We start from the raw sequence: 21,036 nt of genomic DNA, 5'->3' as shown, positions 1-21,036 counted from the left end.
CTCGTCCGTGGCCAGCCCGAGAGCCTTGCCTCTTGGGCCTGAGCCTGTGCCGACTGCCGTCTGTGATGGCTGCCGTCCCTGGGTCCAGGTGGCCCGCTTGTTTTACTGCCTTTCCACTCTTTTTTTTTTTTGAGACGGAGTTTCATTCTTGTCACCCAGGCTGGAGTGCAATGGCGTGATCTTGGCTTACTGCAACCGCCACCTCCCAGGTTCAAGCAATTCTCCTGCCTCAGCTTCCCGAGTAGCTGGGACTACAGGCACCCGCCACCATGCCCGGCTGATTTTTGTATTTTTAGTAGAGACAGAGTTTCACCATGTTGACCAGGGTGGTTTTGAACTCCTGACTTCAGGTGATCCACCCACCTTGGCCTCCCAGAGTGCTGGGATTATAGGCGTGAGCCACCGTGTCTTTCCACTCTTAATTTTCTTCATCCTTTAAGACAGCCTACCATTCATCTATTTTCAGAAAACTCTCTGAACCCTCTCCAGGGCTCCCATAACACTTACCATGGATCACTTGTTTCAGAGACATAGAAAATAGCTTCTTTATTTCTGTACCCAAAATGCCTATTGTAAGAAAGTGAACAGAAATCTCTTGAAGTACTTATCTATGCTAAAATGAATCTAGGTTTATCATTTTTTTTAGTAAGTCTGCTCTATCAAGAATGCAGAAACATCAAGCCTAATGATACAGTTTGAAAAATAAAAAAGAACGCAGAAACACAGCCGTCCTCTTGGCCATCTGCTTATTGCTTCCCTGGTACATGAAGCATTTATCCTCTGCCCTCACACCCCCCTGATAGGGAGGTTCTGCTTTGCTCTCTTCTCCCCTGTACTTGAGGGAGATGGGAGCACGTGAGCAGCAGCATGCAGAGCACTGTTTGTCATTATTGCCAGCGCAGACCAAGGTGTCTCCAGGGAAAGCATGCTGATCACCACACAGACCTGGCCCAGAAGTTTCTGTTGACAGAGTGGCCAGTGGTCTGTGAGAGCCGCCTCAGCCTGGATGGAGTGTGGTGTTAGCCTGGCCTGCGGGGGCTGTCTACAGGAAGGGCCAGGGCATAGGAGGCAGAGCTACTTGAGAAGGAAGAACTCTTCATAATTTTACAGTTTCAAAAAAGTACAAGAGAAAGTTAAAATATAGTCAAGCCGAAACATAAGTCTGTCAGTCCTTTAGATTATGTGCTGTTGATAGTGGTTGTTCACAGCTTATATGTCACAGTTCTGTATGTCATGTGCTTTCTTACAGTCCAACTGTTACAACCACTCTAAAAAACCTTGGGGCACTTTACAGACGTCAAGGCAAATTTGAAGCTGCTGAAACATTAGAAGAAGCTGCCATGAGGTCTCGTAAACAGGTTAGTCATACTTCTGTCCTTAACCGGCCTATGGGAACTTTGAATTTAATGGTTCTCTTTTACATGACTTTTGTTGAAAGCTTGATTTAGAAATAAAAAATGTTGATTATTTTAGTTTGAACAAATAAAGTTATATTGTTTAAAAGAGCATGAAGCCAGGCACGGTGGTTCACACCTGTAATCCCAGCACTTTAGGAGGCCAACGTGGGCAGATCACCTGAGGTCAGGAGTTTGAGACCAGCCTGGCCAACATGGTGAAACCCCGTCTCTACTAAAAATATAAAAATTAGCTGGGCGTGGTGTGGCACATGCCTGTAATCCTGTAATCCCAGCTACTTGGGAGGCTGAGACAGCAGAATCGCTTGAACCTGGGAGGTGGAGGCTGCAGTGAGCCGAGATCACGCCACTGCAGTCCAGCCGCCTGGGTGACAGAACGAGACTCCGTCTCAATTGAAAAAAAAAAGGCGTGAGACTGGGCACAGTGGCTCACACCTGAATCCCAGCACTTTGGGAGGCCAAGGTGGGTCGATTGCCTGAGGTCAGGAGTTTGAGACCAGCCTGGCTAGCATGGCAAAACCCTATCTCTACTAAAAATACAGTGCAGTGGCACAAGCATGTAGTCCCAGCTACTCAGGCGGCTGAGGCAGGAGAGTTGCTTGAACTCAGGAGGCAGACGTTGCAGTGAGCCAAGATCGCACCACTGTACTCCAGCCTGGGCAACAGACCGAGACTCCGTCTCAAAAAGTAAATTAAAATAAAATAAAATAACATGAATATGACCCCAAAAGCGTGAACAGCAAAATAAAAACTAGGTAACTAGATCTGTTGGATTCACCAAAGTTAAAAACTCTTGTGCATCTAAGGACATCCTCAAGAAAGTGAAAGGGGCTGGGCGTGGTGGTGAGCACCTGTAATTCCTGCACTTTGGGGGGCTGAGGCGGGGGTATCCCTTGAGCTCAGGAGTTTGAAACCAGCCTGGGCAACATAGTGATACTTTGTCTCTACAAAAATTTTTTTAAAAAATTAGCCAAGTGTGTTGGTCCATGCCTGTGGTCCCAGCTATTTGGTAGTCTGAGGTGGGAGGATCCCTTGAACCTGGGAGGTGGAGGTTACAGTGAGCTTAGATGATACCACTGCACTGCAGTCTGGGTAACAGAGAGAGACCCTGTCTCAAAGGAAAAAAAGAAAAAGTGAAAGGACACCCATGCAATGGGGGAAGATATTTGCAAATGATGTATCTCATAAGGTTTTGGTATCCAGACAAAAAGGCAACCCAATTAAAAAATGAGCACAGGACCTGAATAGACATTTTACTGAAGATGATAGACAGATGGCCAACAATCACATGAAGAGATACTCAACATCTTTAGTCATTATAGAAATAGTAACTGAAATCACAGTGAGATACTACCTCATCCCCACTAGACTGGCTATAATAAAAAAGAGAACAAATGGAAAATAACAGGTGTTGGTGAGGATGTGGAGAGGCTGGAACCCTCATGTCTTCTTGCTGGTGGGAATGTAAAATGGTGCAGGCACTGGAGAAGTTTGATGGCTTATCTAAAAGTTTAACTTATAAAACCACATGACCCAGCCGTTCCAGTCCTAGATAATAGACCCAGAATAATTGAACATGGACACACACCCTGTGCGACCCAAGCCCCGTCACTGTTCCCCTAAGGGTCCTTTGTGTTTCTCTCCAGTTTCTCGCCTCCACCCTCACCCGCTGCAAGGAGCTACTGTTCCAGTTTTTTCCCTCCAGTGATTAAGAACTGGTATTTTTTTTTCTAGCCAAGTATCTGAGAAATACTTAAGAAAATCTGAAGTGCTAATGGGTCCAACCATTTTCCCTTGCCTGGCTCACAGGGTCTTGACAATGTTCACAAACAGAGGGTGGCCGAAGTGCTCAATGACCCTGAGAACATGGAGAAGCGCAGGAGCCGTGAGAGCCTCAACGTGGACGTGGTCAAGTACGAGAGTGGCCCTGACGGAGGGGAGGAAGTGAGTATGAGCGTAGAGTGGAACGGGGTAAGTACAGTACACAGCGGGCACGTGCTCCGGGAGGCGCCCCCACGTGGCGCTTGCCAGGCCTTCCTCCTGTCTCATGTGCTAGACCTTCTGCTTTTCTCAAATTAAGTGCCAATTAAGCTTTCTGTAAGTTCTTTACTTCTGCTAATACTTCAGTCTGTTATTTGTTTAAAGTGGTAATTTTCTTCTCAGGAATCCATGAAAGCTGTTTGGCTTAACTTTGAGCACTTAAATGCTGATTGAGTGTCCTGGCTATTTAAAGCATGATCCCTATCTGGTTTCATTTTAATATCAGGATCAGTGTGGCAGATAACTAACTCGCTGCTTTCACTCACCCATTTCATTGCTAACTCCAGTGCTTCTAACTTCACTGACCAGGCTGCTCTAGATTTTGTTAGAATGAGTTGAAATGCTTTAAAGGGAGATGCTGTTTAAGTAGAATTTGTTTTTAGAAAACGGGTCAGAACCAAGAGCTTAGGTGGCTGCTCCCTTGATGTCCTGCTCAGTCCTGAGCGTCCTGCATTTCACCTGAGAGGGTGTCCAGATCTTTGGGGCTCTTCATGGTTGCCAGCCCCCATGTGCCTGAGAGGCTGCACGGGGCCCCCTCCAGGTTTTACTGGTTTGCCCCTGGAAATTCCTCACCACTGCTGTTTATCCAGTGGTTGCCAAAGACCGTGTGGCCTTCTGGACATTTTTTCTCCAGTGAATTTTTTAGCACATGGATTTTTTTTTTAATACACAAGCTGGTGTCTTTGGTATTTTGCTTTTGTCAGGGAGAGTTGAAGGCGGCATTTGACTCATCTAGGGGCACAGTTGGTTTTTTGAAGTTGCCATAGTGCAGTTCGATTAGTTATAATTCTACACATGTTCTGCCAAATTGTAGTTTTGGGCTTTCTTACAATGTAAATTCTTTTATTCTTTAAGGATTTTCTATAGCTACAGCAATTTGGTAGGAGCTAGCATTCTAAATAAATATTTTATAAAAAATGTTAGTAGCAAAATTTGAGGGAGAACATTCTCTTTGACTGTCTTTATCTGGCAGCTTTCTTGCTTTGGTTTTTTTTTCTGTGCCAAGACAACCAATCAGCATCAGCTTTGCCCACTCAGCCCCAGTGGGGCGTTAGCCTAAAACTGAAATCCTGGCCCGCAGGCCTCCCTGTCACCCGCATTCTGTCAGAACTGTGTACTGTACTCTTCTCTTGGTTGCTGTCGTACCTGCATGCTTCGTATAGAAGGGAAGTCCTTTAGGCTCTAGGAGCCAGGGTGCAGACTGTGATACTCTTGAATGAAGTTCTGGAGGAGGTTTCTCTTGAGACAGTATTTCTAGGTCCATGTTGACATGAAATCATCTGATGATAAAATTGTGACAATTCAGAGCTCTGTTACCATCTTAAAGATGGACTCGGAGAGGAAGGAGAACTGCTCGTGTGCACTGCAGCAGGTTCGAGTACGGATGTCCCCGTCAGGCCCGCGGGCTGGAAGTGTCGCTGCTGTGGATGAAGCAGCTGCCCCTCCGCGTGCCTGCTGATTTCCTCCTTCCATGCTTCCTTTCTCACTCTGGACACCTGATTACATAGGCCATGCACAGGCTGTGTTTCTGGTGTGTCCCTTTCGTGAGAATATACTTGGTAGCTCTGCAGCTTTGATGGAATTCATCCCAGGATGCGTTGGCCATGGGTGATCTACCAAAACAATCTGAGTTTTAAATTGTCCAGTGCAGTGGTTCCTAAACTCACTTTGCGCATGGAGGCAGCCCCATCTTCAGATGGAGTCTTAGATAAAGTGAGTGAATTCACTGGGCGGGCCGGCTGAGGCTGCCTCAGAGTCTTCACAGGAAGACCTTGGCCCCCAACCCGATTTCCCCACAACTCTTAAGGTTCTGAGAAGGCAGAATGCTGAACTTGACCAACTTGTGATTTTCTTTTCTTCCCCCCGAGACAGTCTCGCTCTGTTGCCCAGGCTGGAGTGCAGTGGCGCTGTCTTGGCTCACTGCAACCTCTGCCTCCTGGTTCAAGCAGTTCTCTTGCCTCAGCCTCCTGAGTAGCTCAAATTACAGGCGTGCGCCACCATGCCTGGCTAATTGTTTTATTTTTAGTAGAGACGGGGTTTCACCATGTTAGCCAGGCTGGTCTCTTAACTCCTGACCTCGTGATCTGCCTGCCTCGGCCTCTCAAAGTGCTAGGATTATAGGCATAAACCACTGACTTATTTTTTAAAAGGTAGTGAGGGCAGTATGCACACAGGTGTTAATTTTTAGTCACCTTTATTGAGGGATAATTAGAGACAATAAAAGGGGCTCATTTTAAATGTTTGATTTAGATATTAACACAGTGCAGGTCAGCACATTAGTTTGTCTTTATACGGATGTTAGAACAAAGTTTATCATGCTGTTTCTGTTTAAGTGAAGATTTCCCTGAGATTGCAAAGCAAACTGTTACCACTGTAGTCACTTATTTGTGTGCATCAAGATTTTTTCAGTATTATGCAATTAAGTTAAAATAGACAAATACATCAGGTGTTGTGGTAAATGTTAAGGCTATACCTTGCCGGGCGCGGTGGCTCACGCCTGTAATCCCAGCACTTTGGGAGGCCGAGGTGGTTGGTCAGGAGATCGAGACCATCCTGGCTAACAAGGTGAAACCCCGTCTCTACTAAAAATACAAAAAATTAGCCAGGCGTGGTGGTGGGCGCCTGTAGTCCCAACTACTCGGGAGGCTGAGGCAGAAGAATGGCGTGAACCTGGGAGGTGGAGCTTACAGTGAGCTGAGATCGCGCCACTGTACTCCAGCCTGGGTGACAGAGCAAGACTCCGTCTCAAAAAAAAAAAGACTATATCTGTGGCTGGGTGCCGTGGCTCATGCCTGTAATCCCACCACTTTGGGAGGCCAGGGCTGGTGGATCGCTTGAGGTCAGTAGTTTGAGACCAGCCTGGCCAACATGGGGAGACTCTGTCTCTACTAAAAATGCAAAAATTAGCCAGGCGTGGTAGCAGGAGCCTGTAACCAGCTACTTGGGAGGCTGAGGCAGGGGAATTGAACCCTGGAGGCAGAGGTTGCAGTGAACCGAGATCGCGCCACCGCACTCCAGCCTGGGTGACAGAGCAAGACTGTCTCAAAAGAAGAAAACAACTATCCCTGTTACCTATAACTTCAGATTTCAAGTTTTTGGGTTTTATAAAGGTAGCTTTATTGTTCTTGTTTCATTTATTAGAATAACTTATTATATATTTATAATGAGAAAATATGATTTCAATTTTATTTATATATATGTGTGTGTATATATATATTTGAGACGGAGGTCACCCAGGCTGGAGTTAGGTGACGCAATCTCCGCTCACTGCAACCTTCGCTTTCCGGGTTCTGGCGATTCTCCTGCATCAGCCTAAAAGGCATTTTAATGCTTTTTAAAAGGTTAAAAACTACTACCGTAGGGAAAAACATTGTGCTCCCTGTTGGGAAGTCATAGCTTCAGCAGAAGTGACTGCCAGGAATGAATGTGACAGCTTTTGATTAAGTTATAATAACCGCATACACCAGGTATTAGGCTCAGTTTTTCTCAATATTCATAAGTAACATTTAAAACAGAGTTACGTGGTCAAAGAAAGGACAAACTGATTAATGATAATCGTCCCCTGTGGGCCCTGGGCGTTGGTGTCACACAAAACTGAGAAGGAAAGCAGGTGGTGACAGATGCTGGTATTGTGCAGGGAGTGTCTGGATCGAAGTCTCAACTTGGTGGGTGGTTTGTCCAGGGAAGGACAGTTCTCTCCTTTAGGTACACACTGTAGGGACTGTGATTAAACTACTTGACAGCGGCACTTCTATGACCTCGTTTCGTGTGACACATGCAGATCTGGAAGCCGCTGTCACCGTGAGCCTCAGTTGGCTCTCTCTCATGGTCTTGCCTCTCTGAAAGTGCAGCTGCTTTGTGCACACAAATCCTTTTCTGGATAAAACTGGTCCTCTTATAACTGCTGTCCGTGTGGCTTTTTTTTTTTTTTTGAGATGGAGTCTTGCTCTGTTGCCCAGGCTGGAGTGCAGTGGCCGGATCTCAGCTCACTGCAAGCTCCGCCTCCCGGGTTCCCGCCATTCTCCTGCCTCAGCCTCCCGAGTAGCTGGGACTACAGGCGCCCGCCACCACGCCTGGCTAGATTTTTGTATTTTTTAGTAGAGACGGGGTTTCACCGTGTTAGCCAGGATGGTCTCGATCTCCTGACCTCGTGATCCGCCCATCTCGGCCTCCCAAAGTGCTGGGATTACAGGCATGAGCCACCGCGCCCGGCCGCGTGTGGCTTCATGTTCATGGTGTGATGTGCATGTGTCAGCCACCAGCACCAGGTCCCTGTTGGAATGTGGGAGTCCCTTGGGGCTGTTTCATCATTACCCAGTTGTCTTTACAGCGGTTCCATGAGACACACAGAGCCACCCCAGGTGGAGCCTGAGGTCCGCCTCCCAGCTGCACCACCTTTGTCTGTCTGCAGGTCACCAGCTCTGCTGGGGCCTTTTGAAGCAGCCTCTCTCCGTCTTGCCATTCTTTTCACACTGCTCGCATGTTAAGATTTCTACACGTTTCAAATACACTAAATTCTTATCTAGGATTATTGGGGAATGGAATATATGGTTAGAAATAGATGAATTTTTATTTTTAAAAAATTACACTAAGGTCTGGGCATGGTGGTTTATGCCTGTAATCCCAGGGCTTTGGGAGGCCGAGGCACGTGGATCACTTGAGGTCAGGAGTTCGAGACCAGCCTGGCCAACATGGTAAAAATTCGTCTGTACGAAAAAAACAAAAATCAGGCATGGTCGCACATGCTTGTAATCCCAGCTACTCAGGAGGCTGAGGCAGGAAATTGCTTGAACCCAGTAGGTGGAGGCTGCATTGAGCCAAGATCATGCCACTGCACTCCAGCCTGGGCGACAGAGCCAGACTCTGTCTCAAATTACATTAGTAAGACAACTAGAATATGCCAAAAATAAATAAATGTAAAAAGCACCAAATTATCTGAAATCCCACTGTATATAGATAATAATGATGACTGCATATTTTTAAACTGTGAACACATTATCCACTTAATCCTGCTCAGATAACCCACTTTTGTAATGTGAATATTCTTTCCCAGCAATATAGAGAGGTTGACAGTTTCTTAAGCTGTTAGAGTGCAGTGAATCCTCCCAGGCCCTGAAGTCCAGTTGAATGGAAATCTGCCTGGGCCAGGGCAGCCGCCGGCCTTCCCCCTGGTTCTCACAGCCAAGGTCCTCAGGTGGCGTGAACCCAGGAGGCGGAGCTTGCAGTGAGCCAAGATCAGGCCACTGCACTCCAGCCCGGGTGACTGATCCAGAGTGGCGCAGACCCGCTCCATTGCCAACCCCAGGTGCTGGTCTGGGTCTGCAGAGGCTCAGGGAGGAGGAGGCAGCTGGGCCGGACCCCAATTCTGGGACTCCTGGGCCCATTGACCAGCTGTCAGTTGTCAGCTTGCTACTCCAGCAGCTGCAGAGTGGGGGGAGGGAGAGAGCATGAGTGAGCGTGTGTGTGTGTGTCACATGAAATACTTTTGAATCTGAGTGAAATGAATCTTCTGTGTTCTGCCACGTATTTAGTTCAGGTGTATTATAATAACACGACTGTAGTGTAGCACTGAGTTTTGAAATGAACAGCAAGGGCTGCACTGTTGATGACGCTGTGTTAGCATTTTAGCATCCTCTTTCTAAAGAGCAGCAAAAACTTATGTTTTCTTGTCCTCCCAACATTTTTGAGGTGTTGGTAACAAGTGTTATTTTTCCATTTTAAAGATGAGAAAAATGAAGCTCGGGCTGGTTAAATGACTTGCTCAGCGTCCCATGGTGAGTCCGAGCGGGCGGGGCGCAGGCCCTGCCGTCTGGTGCTTCTGTCGAGACGTCGGCTTTCCAATCTGGCAGGACCCAGGACGCATTGCTGCCTGTGGAAATTAATTTTCTTTTGGATTATCAACTGCATGTTTAAAATGGGCTGTAGACTTTTAAAGTCCGTGGTTTCCTAAAGTTTCTGAAATGTCTAAAATGTGTTTTTAAGAGAATGAAAGTCATACCTGTAGCCTTTATTTTGGTCCCTATGTTTTTCATTGCATAATCTCCTTATGTACAGTTACTTGTAAAGCCTTTTACACTAAGTGTCAAGGAGATTTCTAATACATTGCCAATCTTTACTCTTAAAGTGTTGAAATTTACTTTGATGACCATTGGGAATGGACTAGTCTGAAATTCTATGAAATGCACCACAAGGCCCAGCACCTGCTTTATGCTGGGCTGGTAGAAGCAGGCAGAAGGTCATCCCAGTCCTAAAGCCACTCAGAAGGCTGTTGAGACTTGCGACCTAGAAATACTGGAAGCCAGGCTGTTAACGCAGAGCCTGTTGCCTTTCCTCGCCGCGGTTTCACGTGGGTTTTCTCTCTCCTTTCTGTCTGACAGGCCTAGCCGCCCGTGACTCTCACACTGTCTCCTGCATGACGGGTGGCGTCTCCCGCAGCTTCCCTTCTCTCTCCAGTGCTGCCCGCTGTGTCTAGCAGCCCCCTAGGATCTTGTCAGAGCTGCACCTCTCTGTGAACTGGCTATTCCTTTCGGTGCTGCTGTCCTTTTTGGGGGGTTCCTGGTTTCTGTATACATGTAGCTTTGCCAGATATGTACTTAGTAATATAAATTGTATTAATAAAATTCATTTACTGTGTAATACACGAGTTTAAAAATTAAGAGCGATTAGCTGTTCACTCTGATAACAGGTAGTTAAGTGTCACACAAGGTGTTGTTGCAATGGCATGACGGTGACCTGTTGACGTAACTAAGCCTTAGAGCAAGGCATGTGCCGCACGTGCTCCATGGTACTTAGAGCCCTGGGGTTCCTGCTCGGACTCGGGGTCTCCGTAGGATACGCCCCAGTAGCATTTGCTGTGTAGTCTGTGTGTGGAATTTGGGCATTCTGCTTTTCTCTACTAATCTTGAAGTGCTCAGTGATTTGTGTATTTGTGTCTTTCTAACTTCTAATAAACTCACTCCGACTGACTTGTGTCTTGGTGTCTGTCTGCTTGGTAGAACTTCTCTCACTCTTTATCCATGAAACGCCACATGGCAGAGCTGATAGGGGTCTTGGGGTTACAGTTCATCTCACCAAGGAGTTCTTTCCAAGAAGAAATGCTGCTGTCTGCACATTTTCTTCACTGTGTTTTTTATTTTCATGTTCAGATACTGCCAAGTATTTCACTTATTAATACCTCAATCAATTAAGATGAGAGCTGGGCACTCTCCTCCCTACAAGGTTGTCTGAGGATTTTTAGTTATTTGTATAGAATGAGCATTTTATTTAATTTTCCAACCACCTTTATAGTTAACATTTAAGGAAACTGTTCTGTAAAATTTACTGAAGGAAACAGCACCTCCAACTATTGCATTTAGACGAAACTGTTAAAAGGAAGAGCCTCTGTCAGATCCAAATGGTTTGGGTCCTGTACTGTGTTACTTGGACCAGATGTTTACATATCTGTTAAATGTGGAAGTCGATTTTGATAATATTCCTAGAAGCTGCTTTAATTTTCTTGAGACTGTGTGTCGGCTTTTGTCTCAAAATAGCAGTAGGATTCATATTGCTTTTGGGATGCGATCACTTTTGTTTGAATGAGCTTCCTTATGTCCAAAGGTTTTGATGATCATTGGATTATCTTTAATCAAATTAAAAGTGGATAATGTTTAAAGTATATTTACGTACATGGTAATTGGTGGTTTCTGCAAGACTCTGTCAGCAGTGAGCTGCTGGCGAGCAGGGTGACCTTGGTGGAGCTCTTATTTGCACCCAGTGTGGCTCTTGTGGGAGGGAGGGAGAACCACCTGCAGCTTCACCTTTGTTCACGTTTTTTTCAGGATGGCACTGGATCTTTAAAACGCAGTGGTTCCTTTAGCAAACTCCGGGCTTCCATTAGACGCAGCAGTGAGAAGCTGGTTAGGAAGCTGAAGGGAGGAAGTTCACGAGAGAGTGAGCCAAAGAACCCCGGGTAACTATCTCTTCCGGCTCTGCGACCCCCTGCACGCCGGCCGCTTCTCTTCCTAGCGCAGCCTTCCTCCCCCACACACTTCAGGATGACACTCCACTTGGTTCCCCTATTCTCACAATGGAAGGGCTTCATAGTTGCCACCTAGGTTTTTCCCAGGACAGATTGAGAAATAATTGGGTAACTTCCTGTTAGTGGCTAAAGTGCTAATACCTTTAAAAGAAATTTATGGAATTTTAAAATTCTGTCACATGTTCTAAGAAAGCCTTAGCAATGAAATGTGGGAATTTATATTAAAACATTGAGCATTTTGAACTTGTTTACTTTAGATACGCATTGTTTTTTAAATTAGCATTAGTTTAAATTCTTTAAAATTTTTAATCTTTTAAATAAATCAGATGTTAGCTATGACTATATTAAATCTCATACAGTATTATAATAGGGAGAAAAATGGTTTCAAATAGGATCAGAACTTTTAAGACTTTATTATAAGGAGATTTTCAAAACCTTAGGCTTTTCATATGTTTAAAAAAAGGTTTGAGTCATGAGTCTTAGAGTCTTTAGAAAAATAACATTTTAAGTTGTCAAAGGAATTTGGTTCTTAAGATATCCTTTGTTTTTAACATGGTGCACAGAGTTGACAGATGACCCCTGCTGCACTGTCCAGCGTCACTCTGGGCAGCTGCTCCTGGCTTGGGCGTATTTCTCATGAGGCAGGCTTTTGCCAGCCATTCTGTGTCACTCTGACTTCCTAAATGGTACTGACTTTTTAGTGATTGATTCCTAGTAAAACTATGTTACAAGTGATCCCACTTTAAGTTCTGTGAGTAAGAAGTCTGATCACCTCAGGATGGTGAAACCGGGTTTTTCTGGAGAACATATTGGAAATATTAAAGTTACGTGCCTGATCAGTTGTTTTGTTACTTTGCCTTTTTTTTTTTTTTTTTTTGAGATGGAGTTTTGTTCTTGTTCCCCACGCTGGAGTGCAGTGGCGCAATCTTGGCTCACTGCAACTTCCGCCTCCTGGGTTCAAGCAATTCTCCTGCCTCAGCCTCCTGAGTAGCTGGGATTACAGGCGTGCGCCACTACACCCAGCTAATTTTTTGTATTTTTAGTAGAAACGAGGTTTCACCATGTTAGCCAGGCTGGTCTCAAACCCCTGACCTCAGGTGATCCTCCCACATCACCCTCCCAAATTGCTGGGATTACAGGCGTGAGCCACCACGTCTGGCCTATTTTGTCTTTTAAAAGCTATTTTTTAAAAAGTATGTCCACTTTTTCATCCCTCTCCGTATCCCTGATGACCTAAGCCCTTTGACCTGCTGCCACACACGGCCAGGGTGCGGATTGGCCAGAGATGGCCCAGCCCCTTGGTGGTAGGGCTCGCCTCTTGTCTGCTTGGTGTCCCTGTGGGAGTCTCCGTTGTGGATGGAGACTTCTCTTCATGGCTGTGAGAGGTGCAGGCCTGAGGCAAGAGGAGTGACGTGACTTTTGTGAGGAGCTTCTCACAACTGTTTTCCCGCCCGTTTCTGGAGAGGAGTTTTAGGAGCCCCTAATGTTCATTCTGAAAACTCCCTGGAAGATGCCAGGATTTGAAGACAGGACTTCTGGAAGTTCATGGGGATTTAGTAGCAAATTGCTTACGATGAAACAAATGAACTCTTATTTGGGGAGAATCGATTCTAAATTGTCTTTGGAATCGTGATCTTATGTTAAAATGTTTACAGATTTCCAGAACCAAAATGATAGGTTACTGCCTGCCTCTCGACGAAGTTTGAGATGACGCGTTTCTTCTGACAGCATTGAGAGGGTCTGAGCAGACTGCGTGACTGCTTGGTGTCCCTTCCTTGGAATGATCTGATGAGTCACGCAGTGGCTCTCAGGTCCCCTCCAGGAACTACATGATGCCCCAGAGAGAGCATTCTGGACATTATTTAATTCCTGGAGGGGAACACACTCATTGTTTTGAGGTTCTTAAGTTTTGAAGCCTTCGAAGTGCAGAGTCCAGTTCTGGTGCTGAGTGTTGTAGCTTGGACCACACTCCCACACGACAGCTCTCAGAGTTGTTCTGTGTTTTCGTGTTTTCTGTCTTTGCCATGATAAAAATATAACAGTGTGTGACCAGCCCCCAGGGTTAGAACTACGGTCAGTGTTCACGGGGCTACTGCTCTGCCAGCCTGAACCATGTGACATAGACGCACGCTTGCACGGACTAACGTTTTCTACATGACTTTGGAAATTGCATCCTGTAAAATGCATACAACGGAATAATCTTTCCAAATAAGAGTGACTGTTTCTATTAACTAGACTGTAGTCTCAGACATCTTTTGGAGGGTTTGTTCAGACGGAGACTGCGAGGCCCCACCCCTGAGTGTCTAATTCCTGAGTCCCTGATCCTCAGAATTTGTGTTTCACACAAGTTCCCACGGTGCTGGGGCTGCTGACCCGGGGCCACTTTTTGAGAATCGCTGAGCTGGATGTAGCAGGACCAGGGTGTTTGCAGCTTGCTGTTTGGCTGACTCCTAACAGTTATTGTACTGAAAGGTTTTGAATGCCACGTTTTCAAACAAGGCAGTTTGCAAGAGTGGTAGGAAGAGACGTGGAGGATTTGAGCTCTTTTGTTTTGTGAAAGGGTTTGAGGGAAGGTTGTGTAGCTCTTTTAAAAAGAGTTAATGGCAGCTGGGTGCAGTGGCTCATGCCTGTTATCCCAGCTCTTCGGGAGACCAAGGTGGGCGGATCACTTGAGATCAGAAGTTTGAGACCAGCCCGGCCAACATGGTGAAACCGTGTCTCTACTAAAAATATAAAAATTAGCCGGGCCGGCTGGCGCATGCCTGTGGTCCCTGCTACTCAGGAGGCTGAGGCAGGAGAATCGCTTGAACCCAGTGGGGCAGAGGTTGCAGTAAGCCAAGATCACATACCACTGCATTTCAGCCAGGGCAATGGAGTGAAACTTCGTCTCAAAAAAAAAGTTAATGGCCACTTTATAGCAAGAATAATTATGTCAGATCATAATTTACTTGTGATTTGGTTTGATTTTATACTTGGTTCTTGAATGGTTCTAGGTAGAGAAAAGCCTGGTTAGGACTCCAGCAATGTCTGTTGTGGGCTTCATTGGGATGTTTTTGTTTTGTCCTGGTTGGGACATTTTGGGGGTGAGTTTTGCTTGGGGATAAGGAAATTCAGGTTTTTTGGTGCAGTTGTTCAGCAGGGGCTGGCTAAGTATCTACCATGTGCCAGGCGCTGTGCTCACAGCACTGCTGACACATGGGCGGGTGCCCTGGGCTTTCAGCCCCATCCCAGTGTCCTGTGTGAGGCTGTCCCTGTCACCCACCCTTCAAGTCTGTGCCTCAGCCTCACAGCCACCATCCTTGGCTTGCCCAGGAACTGCTGTGCGCGTGTTCACTGTTCATGTGGCATGCAGTTCATGTTCAGAATTTAAGTAACCCTCAGTATCGGTTGCTTTAGCTTTAAAACTTCAGGTGAGTTTATGTTCAAAGCCATCCATGGTGGTGGTAAACAGATAGTCATTTTATGACGGGGATATAGATAATTTATAGGCTATTTCATCAAGCATGTTAAATACATCACATGGGAGGAAAAGTAAATATATGTATAAATTCCTGTATTTCTTTAAATGGAGAGCCATGACTTTATTTTAATTTTGGTTTCTAAGTAGAGAAATACTGGCTTCAGAGTTTATTTTACTAACAGTAAAGTTGATTTCCCTGCTTTTAATATAGAAAGATAAAAAATAGTATATTTATGCATCTTCTTTTAGCAGTGAGTTTTGAGTGTCTCTTCATGATCCCTTAATGGTGATGAGTCTGACATGAGCCCTTGAGCCCCTCCCTAAAAACCATCAGACTGAAGGCAGAGCCTCTCTGCTCCCAGATGGTTCACTTTTTTTTGTTTTTCTGAGACACAGTCTTGCTCTGTTGTCCAGGCTGGAGTACAGTGGTATGATCTCGGCTCACGGCAACCTCTGCCTCCTGGGTTCAAGTGAATCTTGTGCCTCAGCCTCCAGAGTAGCTGGGATGACAGTGTGTGCCACCATGTCTGGCTAATTTTTTGCATTTTTAGTAGAGACAGGGTTTCACCATGTTGCCCAGGCTGTTTGTGAACTCTGGGCCTCAAGTGATCCACCCGCCTCAGTCTCCCAAAGTGCTGGGATTACAGGTGTATGCCACCGTGCCTGGCTTTTCTTTTGTTTGTTTTGGTAGATGGAGTCTCACTCTTGCCCAGGCTGGAGTGCAGTGGCGTGATCTTGGCTCACTGCAACCTCTGCCTCCTGGGTTCAGATGATTTTCCTGCCTCAGCCTCCCAAGTAGCTGGAATTACATGCACATGCCACCGCGCCCAGCTAATTTTTTGTATTTTTGGTAGAAGCGGGGTTTCACCATGTTAGCCAGGATGGTCTCGATCTCCTGACCTCATGATCCGCCCGCCTTGGCCTCCCAAAGTGCTGGGATTACAGGTGTGAGCCACCGCGCCCGGCCCCACGAGCCACTTTTTAAAAGTGCAAGTCTAAGGGCACTTTGCGTTTGCATGTGGTACTTTAAAAGCAGCATTTTGCTGTGAAAGATGCAGAGAACCTGTGGTCTTTTCTCCTGGGCACTAAATAGAGTGAGACCCAGGACTCCCCTGTTACCGAGCAAGATGAAGACAAGGTCCCGAGAAGCCCCAGTGTCACAGAGGCCTTGGAGGGGCTTTGCTTGTGCTTCCTGTTGCTGGTTGACCAATGTGCTGATCGTTTGTCCTTGCATGTCCGTGTCCGGGTCGCAGCATGAAGCGTGCCAGCTCTCTGAATGTCCTTAACGTGGGTGGCAAGGCTGCTGAAGATCGCTTTCAAGTAAGGAGCTACCCCGAGTTGTGTCCTAGGCTGCCCAGACCACGCTGGCAGGTCTGCAGATCCGCGCCGGTCCCCGCTGCGCCCCTGCTCCTGCAGAGGGCTGGGGCCGCCGCCACGTTTGTTCCTAGACAGCCAGTTGTGACCGTCGTGTTTAATATTCTGCGTCACCACTGGTTATGTGCAGGATGGGCATGTTCACATGTGAGCATTCTCAGAATATTAATTAATGGTCTCAAATGGTCTTTAAAAATAGTGTCACCTAATGAATTTATTCTGTTAAATTACTATCAAAGCTTGACCAATTACTAGTTTGTATTAGTTTGTTTGATTTTAGCCTCTCCTAAGTTTATAACTATTAATAATTATCTACTTAAGCTGTTGTTCAGAGTTTAAAAGTATTCAAAACTTTATTAACATGATGACTAACGTGTTGTCACTCTGATACTAAAATCTTGAGCACTTGGTGAAGCTGTCCGGATCTCACACAAACACATCGGGTTCACATCTGAAAGTACTGCCTCCCTTCCCCATCACAGAGACTGTTTTGAGTTTTCATCCCCTCCGCCCTTTAGCGTGGCTGTCAGTGGGTGGCCGGGTGCCTGTGGCTGCTCTAGAACCTGCCTGTTTCCCAGGTGTCTGGAGCCCGCCCGGCTGCTCGAGCTGTTGGGACTTGGCAGTCCCTGCCCGCCCCTGTGCTGGTGCTGAGAGCTCGCGACAGTGGCCAGGCACTGCCCTCCCAGTTGTCCAGATCCACTAATCCTCACAGACAGGTCAGCGCCCCGACCTGTCCCCCATCCCTCTTGGGAGGCAGCCACCTCGGGAAAGCTCTTCGCCAGCCCCCTTCTCGGTGGCTGCAGAATAGGCTTGTAGGGTGCCGGACATCCTGCTCGAAGCACCCCTAATGGCGAGAGGAAAGAAAGTCTCTTCGTTTCACAGGGCTCTGTAGCTGACCCAGTGTTTTGCCCTCTGGTTTCTTGGAGCTTCCACATGCACACTGACCCCTAGGCCTCTCGAGTGCCAACCTAGATTTAGCTGTGCAGCTGGTACTGTGAGGCCTGAGGCCGTTTGAAGCTGGCATCATTTGAAGCCCTGGTTAAGTGTAATTTTTCTATTTGTTTTTTCATGCAGGAACGAAATAATTGTCTGGCCGACTCGCGAGCTCTGAGTGCCAGCCACACTGACCTGGCCCACTGAGGGCCGGCAGGGCTAGGTAACCTGCCTTGGGAGTGTGAGACTGCCCTGCCCTGCCACGCCCTCACCGCCCTGCCCGGAGGCGCCAGCCGCACTCCTTGGCTTCCTTTCCTAGATAGTGACGTCCACCAACCTTGGAGGTGCCTTTTCAAAACACCCGGGCGACCTTGCCCCAGCATTCTGTTACCCAGCCTGCAGTCTCAGTGCCAGGAGCCGCCTCGACCGCGACCCGGCCAGGCTGGCCCACGGAGGCCGAGGTGGCCTCAGCACGCTGGGGGTCGGCTCCTGCTCACGGATGCTGTTGTATTTCCTGCCTGCCACCTTTTTGCCAGGACACCAAACTCTCTTCTAAATTACAATGTTGTAATAAGGCTGTAAATTAGAAACCTGGAAACATGAAGTACCCCTTTCAGAACGAGAGGCATTTAGTGATCTGCGGCAGTAAAGCCTGAAGCGTAGTGGACCTCCTGGTCAGTGGGCAGTGAATCCCCTCCCAGCAGGAGCATCTTCTGGGTCTCTGTTTCCGAGGTCCCCAGGCCTGTAGTCCTGGGCGCCTGTGGGGCCTGGGGCCCCATGCCCACCCCTTTTGAGCAGTGTTCTCTCTCCTGGAGGCCCCTGCACACGAAGCCCATAGAGACGTGCGTTTCACTTTTTAAAAGCGTACGCTTTATAGAATGAGGGAGCACAATGGACTCTGACAGGAACCTTTTCCAATCAGTGCTGAGGCTGTATTTCTTAGCTGTCCACAGACTAGCCCATAGGTAAAGAGCCTATAAAACAGATGCCGAGGTGAGCAGTGATTCCAAAGACTGGCGCTCAGAAGCGCCACCTCCATGCCAGCCAGCTAGGCTACGGAACGGAGGGGCGGTCTGAAACACTGGCCATCCCGTGAAAGGTCAGCTTGCTGCTGTCATGTAACAGGGCGGGTGATGGCATAGCAGAGGCTCACACTTGTCGCCTTCAGTCCCTGGAAGCTCCCCATGGGGCACGGGGCCGAAGGCTGGGGACAGAGCATCCTGGGGTTTTGTTACAAGGCTAGGCTTTAAAATACCTTTAAAAGTTTCATTTCATTTCATCCCGTCTCATGTCGCAGGACTGCTGTGTTTGTGAAAACGCATTTGTTTCCACAAGACAAGCTCCATGTAGTCGTCAGCGAGTGCCTGGCACAGGGGCTGCCCTGTGGAGCCAGCGTTGTCCCCAGCTGCTCACCTGTGGCCGTGGCTCCTTTTCTGAGGCTCCTGACTCCATTCTTGCAGATTCTGATGGATCAGGAGCTTACTTTCTAAATGCTACGTAGAGGTGTTAAAGGAAATTTGATAGGTTCTGTAACAGTGGGTGGGATTAAAAGAAAAAATGTTACATATATATATATATATGGCTGGGTGCGGTGGTTCATGCCTGTAATCCTATAATCTTAGCACTTCGGGAGGTTGAGGCGGGAGGATCACTTGAGCCCAGGAGGTCAAGAACAGCTTGGGCAACACAGCGAGTCCCTGTGTCTACCAAAAAAAAACGCCATAAATATATAAAATTTGATGGGTTGTGAGAAGCCACCCCCTCAAGAAAGGGGGGTGTAGAGCAGCTTCCCTTGACAGGTGCCGTGGCTGCCCCCGTAGTGGGCTATGTCTGTGCACAGACGACAGGCAGGAGGGCTCTGGAGCTTCCCTTGTGGTGGGGGGTGCCTCCTCCCTGTGAGGATGCTGAGCAGAGTTTGGAACCCAGACAGTTTCCCTTAGTGACAGTTCTCTGGAAAGGAGAAAGGGCATTTAGAAGAAAGAAACACAGGGCTGAATATGGAGTTGAATTTTAACCTCTTCAGACTGATGGGTGCAGACGAGGTTGTGTGGGGCCTCTGTGGAGCCTGCTCTGGCGTCCAGCCATGGGACCGTAGGGCCGACGTGGCCTCTGCAGCACTGTGGCTGTGGGAGCACCGTGTGTTGGGATAAGAGAAGCCAGAGGGCCTCCCTGAAGCCAGCTCGTAAAGGAAGGTTCATGTTTCAGAGAGGGAAGCGGCAAGGGAATCTGAGTATCTGCGTCCCTGATGTTTGAACCCCCCCACCCAATAGAAGTGCAGTGATTTAAGCCATTTCCCATCTGGCGGTCTGAATTTTTCCCTCCAGAGGAGAGAAACGGTAGGCCCAGCCATCCCTCCTCCTGTGTTGTCTTTCTGGTGAGGGGACCCCCACGTGAGAGTCAGCACCTGTTTCTTCAGAGTTGCTGTCAAAATAATCACTGCACCCCCCCAACGGCAGCCGTGTGTGCAGCACCCAGTCCCAGCACCATGGCATGGGAGTGTCTGGATCTGCGGGCGGACAGCCTATCTGGGTAGTCGGTGCAGCTGTGGCAGAAACCAGGCCCTGGGGAGGTCCTGTGACATGACTGCTTCCCTGAAGCAGCAGCAGTGTGCGGCTCGGGGGTCCTCGGAGGCTGGCGGTGCCCACGGGTGGCACAGGGGCCCTCTCATGGGCAGCACTTGGTCTTGTGTTTACAGTACTGGAGGAATTCACATCGTTATTTTCTGGATTAAGCTGCTAGAAATATCACGTAATTAGAAATTCAGTGTTTAGAGTAAGATGTGTTAAACATTGCTAAAAATGTTACGGCTACAATCTATAACAGGTGTTCCATTGTCATAACTATATGGAATTTTCTTGGCGGTTGTCATTAGCTTCTGTTTGCACTGACTTGTGAGCTGTGTGTACACTGTGGTCAGATTTCTGAATACTGTAGAACACTCACCAGCTCTGACCATGTCTTGCTAGGGCCGGCTGGCTGCGTGTGCAGCGGGGCCAGCTGCCTTAGGGCTGATACGTAGACGTGTATTCTGTTTACAATTAGTCCCCCAACGTTGTGGGGAAGAACTTAGGTGGTTTTCAAGTGTTTTATGATATGGTGAGGCAGTGAGGGTCCGGGCACGTGGTCCCTGAGTAAGGGTCTTCGGGACAAGAGGGACTGTGCTCCCCAGGGCGTGGTGCCTCCCTAAGGGGATGGTCAGTGCTCCTGGGTCGGTGCTGGCCAAGCCAGCCCTTCTGCAGACTGCTGTGGTGGGAGTTCCCTGGGACAGGAAGCCCCTCAGCCCCTTCCCTCCAGGGCAGGAACTGAGCCAGTATGGGCGGGGCCGGCCTGGAGCTTCCAGGCGTGTTTTCTCTGTTAAATGTACCTCTGTCTTTAAGCTGTCTCATTTTCTAATCGCCGGCATGTCTTGCCTAGAAAAGCATTTGGAATTGCTTATGTTCAATTACAGAAATAAAATGTTGTATTTGCTGTTGTAGAATCCCTGCACTTTTGCAGAAAGGCTGTTTTGTAACAATCCAACCCCAAAACAGTTTTTTCCTATGCTCATGCCAGTGATTCTTAACTTTAGAGTCAGAGAGCCTTGATAACATGATGGTTTTCAACGGATTGTCCCACCCTAGAAAATGGCAAACAGAAAAATTCTGCACAGTATGGCCCCACCCTTTACCTTCTCCCCAACCAGTGCCAGCCCCCCTCCCAAAACTGTAGGAGCACCCACAGGCTCACCCTGGGCACATGGGGTGGGGGGGTGACAATTTCTGCCTCTGGGTTGTGGGAGGAGTCAAGCCACTTAACAG

General features: G+C 47.7%; 1 protein-coding gene across 24 annotated transcripts in view; it reads left to right on the top strand.

The window, feature by feature from the left end:
- Positions 1-21,036, top strand: part of KLC1 (kinesin light chain 1) — a 72,955-nt gene that overhangs the window by 47,933 nt on the left and 3,986 nt on the right. Inside the window, exons 12-16 of one of the 24 annotated variants that reach the window (XM_023205705.2) lie at positions 1,250-1,358; positions 3,225-3,359; positions 11,273-11,403; positions 16,186-16,252; positions 17,381-20,717. In XM_023205705.2, coding sequence (XP_023061473.1) covers positions 1,250-1,358; positions 3,225-3,359; positions 11,273-11,403; positions 16,186-16,252; positions 17,381-17,446 — 508 coding nt within the window. In that variant the 3' untranslated portion in view covers positions 17,447-20,717. Of the gene's footprint in view, positions 1-1,249; positions 1,359-3,224; positions 3,387-9,178; positions 10,427-11,272; positions 11,405-16,185; positions 16,253-17,380; positions 20,718-21,036 lie in introns of those variants that run through there. The other 23 variants (XM_023205702.2, XM_023205703.2, XM_023205704.2 and 20 more) reach the window with 23 other exon arrangements.

The sequence above is a fragment of the Piliocolobus tephrosceles genome, chromosome 6 (assembly GCF_002776525.5).
Source record: "Piliocolobus tephrosceles isolate RC106 chromosome 6, ASM277652v3, whole genome shotgun sequence".
Taxonomy (NCBI): Eukaryota; Metazoa; Chordata; class Mammalia; order Primates; family Cercopithecidae; genus Piliocolobus; species Piliocolobus tephrosceles.
Note: the sequence above shows the minus strand (reverse complement) of the source record. Positions and strands in the feature narration are given on the sequence as shown.